This window comes from Protobothrops mucrosquamatus, unplaced genomic scaffold (genome assembly GCF_001527695.2).
Source record: "Protobothrops mucrosquamatus isolate PMUCROS unplaced genomic scaffold, P.Mucros_1.0 scaffold7001, whole genome shotgun sequence".
Taxonomy (NCBI): Eukaryota; Metazoa; Chordata; class Lepidosauria; order Squamata; family Viperidae; genus Protobothrops; species Protobothrops mucrosquamatus.
Window position 1 is genome coordinate 12,869 of NW_015392812.1, and position 3,911 is coordinate 16,779.

At 36.0% G+C, this 3,911-nt stretch overlaps 1 protein-coding gene across 1 annotated transcript in view; it reads left to right on the forward strand.

The window, feature by feature from the left end:
* Positions 1-829, forward strand: part of LOC107300417 (HEAT repeat-containing protein 5B) — a 10,422-nt gene extending 9,593 nt beyond the window's left edge. The window contains exon 5 of the mRNA XM_029286998.1: positions 756-829. Coding sequence (XP_029142831.1) covers positions 756-829 — 74 coding nt within the window. The remainder of the gene's footprint in view (positions 1-755) is intronic.
* The last annotated feature ends 3,082 nt before the right edge of the window (positions 830-3,911 follow it).

The following is a 3,911-nucleotide window of genomic DNA, read 5'->3' on the forward strand; positions in this document are numbered from 1 at the left end:
GGACTGGCCTAGGGGAAACTTTTAGAGGGGGTTTTAATTATAATTTTAATTAGACCAAATTACTAATATTTCCCTTTTAATTAATTTTTAAATTTGTAGTGTGATATTTTTGTATTTTTACCCGGTTGTTAGCCGCCCTGAGTCCGCAAGGAGAAGGGCGGGATATAAATCTAAAAAATAAATAAATAAATAAAATAAAAAATACAAATAGATAAACTGCTACCCAGGAAAATATTTGTCTCCCAACACAATTTGACTGAGCATTTAGACATAACTACTTTCAGATTTATGATCTTTCAGCCAAGGATCAATTCTGTGGCAATCTCAGTAGCCCTAATGGATGGCTTTACTGATTTTTCTTCACCCAATTATAAAACAATTTTGAAAAAGTTTTACCAAATTTGTTTCTCCATAGTGTATGTCCTCTCCTTAAAAATTCTATCCAGTATTATCCATGTTGGTGTTGCTTGTTAGTCTCCAGAATATGCCTTTTTCATTTTCTGCCGTGGCATGGCATAGCTTAGCATAACATTTCGCTTATGTCCTTCATTCAGATGGGCCCTATTTGATCTTTCATAAGGACAAGATTTTTGTTTATGCAGAGGTTTCCCCCCCAAAGATGGGTCTGAATTTGTGTCATGTTTTTGAGACCCTATTGAGCAGTCCCTCCCAAATTCTCAATCCTGATTGGACTATATGGCATTCTTAAAACTTATAACCTCTATAAGATAGTTACTTTCATAATTTAATTGTAGGAAAAGTATTTTATTTTATTTCTAACATTTTGCTAAATGACCCTCAGCCACTGCCAGGCTTTAGTATGATCTAACAAATGACTGTTCAGAGTCATTTGATGAGGACAGTAGATCTTAAATGTTATGGAAAAGTGTAATGTTGTTTTGAGATCTACACTCCCCCTTCTGATTGAAATCACCCATGTTCCTCAGGCACTATTCATCGGGCACATAGCTTCTGACAAAGCTACCCTATATCCTGCGTTACACATTTCACTTCTCCAGATTATATTAACATGCTAATCGCCTGTACTGCATGTTTTATAGAGACTGTAATGAAGAATTGGTTACTGATATTTTTCAATTCATTCTGGTTCTGTAAATTTCCAGTCTGCTGTACATTTAGGTTTGAATTTAGTTTATCTTAATGATGATCCTTTAAAATTTTATCCCCTTTGGAGATTGTGAGAATTAAGAAAAAAAGACAGCGGTGGCAGGGGAGAGTCCTGCTTTTTTTAATATAATGTGTGTTATGGTATAATATCCAAAATCCAAAGCTCTCTTAGGATTTTCTCTTATACGTTTTCATTTAAAATTTCTAATACATCTGTTTTTAAAGTTTTTTTTTAACCTCATGGTTACTGAGCCTTTAAATTAAATTGAAAAATACTGCTATAGTGCTTTAAGCCAGTGTAAATTAGGATCATTTCCTAAGAGTTTTCATTTCTTGCACTAAATTTAATGCACACATAAAGCACAGTAACTGGGAACTAACATGATATGGTATGCAAAGTTTTTAAATGAAATGCATTGCAGGTACAGACTTGCTGGCTGATCTTAGGCAACATTCTTATCTCAGTCTCTCTGAATGCAAAACAGTCAAGAAAATAAAGAGCTATTTTCTTGATTGTGGTGAGAATGAATATCAGAGGACTTGTAATTTGATGAAAAATGTAATTACTAAAATTTTCCTGTTATTCAATAGTATTTAGACACTTTCTTTACAATATATATAATGGTACTAGTAAAATTAATTAAATCACTACCTAAATTCTCTTTTTTAAGTTTTTAAAGCAATCAGAGTTCAGCATGTTTAATGACATGTAAGACATATTTTATATTCTCCACACACTTAGTAATATGTTGTATGCGCTTTATCTAAAGGTGTATGTTGTGGCTATGAAGATTAAAAAAGAAGCAGAGACCAAACCAAAGAAAGCAGCAAAAAATGGAGGGGATGACGACGACGATTATGGCGCAGTAGATGAACTGCCACCAGATAGTCTAATAACCCTTGTTCAACCAGAGCTGCCCACTCTTAGCCGTCTCTGGTTAGCTGCGCTTAAAGACTATGCCCTTTTGACATTACCAGCTGAATTTGCAAGTCAGCTTCCTCCAGACGGTAAGGCATAAATTTTATTCAGAAACCACTTACAAAGGTAAAAAGCAGACATTAGGATGATTATCAATTCATTTGCTCTGCTGCCATTTCTGACATGACAGAATATTGCAAAAGTACAAGGATACAATTACTTTTGGTCAAAAGCACTTGGGCAGCGAGGGAAGGTGTAGCAAAAAAAAAAAAATCACCCTGATCCTTGATTTTTAAAAAACCTGACATTTATAAGTTAATTACTTAGCCCTTGCATGTATCAGCAGTATTTTTATATCATCTCCCTTTTAAATACAGTGCTTTCAATCATGCCTTAATCTTCAAGTCCTCATGCATGAACCAGTTTGGTATACATAAGTGATACCAGTAGTTCAACTTTTCTGATAATTTGACAATCAGTATGGTGTACTGGAATCATATTAAGCAGCCATGTCATGAATTCTGTCTTTATATAAGCTACAGATATGTGTGTTATATCACTAATGTGCACAGATGTATTATTAGCTATCAAAAACGCTTATATTTATAAAAGCTCTGTTCCAGTGTAAAGGATGGATAAATGGTTATCAAGCCATTACTTAATTGGAGCCTTTGATCATCCACTGCTTCCCACAAGACTTCCTCCCACAACACTTGTTTTCATAATGTACTTGTAGTGTATTTGCTTCTCTTCTTCCTTGCTTAGTCAAAGTGGAGCTTGCTAGGTTGTGGGGCTTCATATGACTTTTTTGTGGTGCTTGGCCTTTTTCTTTGGGACAGCTCATTGAGCCTTTTTTGTGCCTCACATGGCTCATCCCAACTTCTTCATTCCAAATTGGTCTTTCACAATATCTGTAAAGGGTCTGCTTGATTCTGCTGCTGGCTGCTTGCAGACCACTCAGCAGTCAGAGCAAGCTTGAGAGGTCAGTGAACAGCCTTCCACTGTTGCAATTGAGAGTTTGGCGTCATCAGTCTGCAGACCACAATCCAGACTCCACTGGATGCTAGTACCTTTTGTAGATGGCTCACAGTTAACACTGTTGGACTCTAGTACTGCCCTCGATCATCTTGAGGAAATTGGAAAGCGAGCTTCCAATAATGGATTTAGATTGTGACAGAACTACACAAGTCAGCATGAGCCATGTGGTATGAAAAGGTAAGTCACTTCATTACCAATCAAGCAAGATACTTTTGAGGAGAAAGCTGCCACACAAAAGCTGTTCGGAACTTTGTGATTGGACTGACTCAATGAAAATATTTACACATATGCTGAAATCTCTCATTATCTAAAATGGATATGTGAACCACGCGGGGGGGGGTACCTATATTGTAAAGATTCCCTTGACTTTGGCTTTGCTCCTATTTTACTATGTCAACAAAACTGTGTAGATTTCTTGAGAACAGTGTGATACTGTAGTGATTTCCCACTGCTGCCTTCCAGGGTATATTTTTGATAGCTCCTGTTAGCTTACAAGCCTGATATTCATAATTATCTCCCATTCCAAGAACCAAGGAGGTCCAGCTCTGTTTATCTTCGAATTCCAGACAAGAGAGAGATCAAGTGTTTCTGTGTCTTGTGGGATATATTACAAACATGTATTAAAATGGTAATATAATTGTTATTGTCTCTATCTCTTATTAAAAATGCATTATGATTATTTAACAGGTGGAGCATTTTACACTCCTGAGACTATTGATACAGCTAGACTACATTATCGGAATTCATGGACCCCAATTTTACATGCAATTGCACTATGGCTAAACAGTACAGGGTTTAATACCTATGAAAAAACAGAAGATGCATC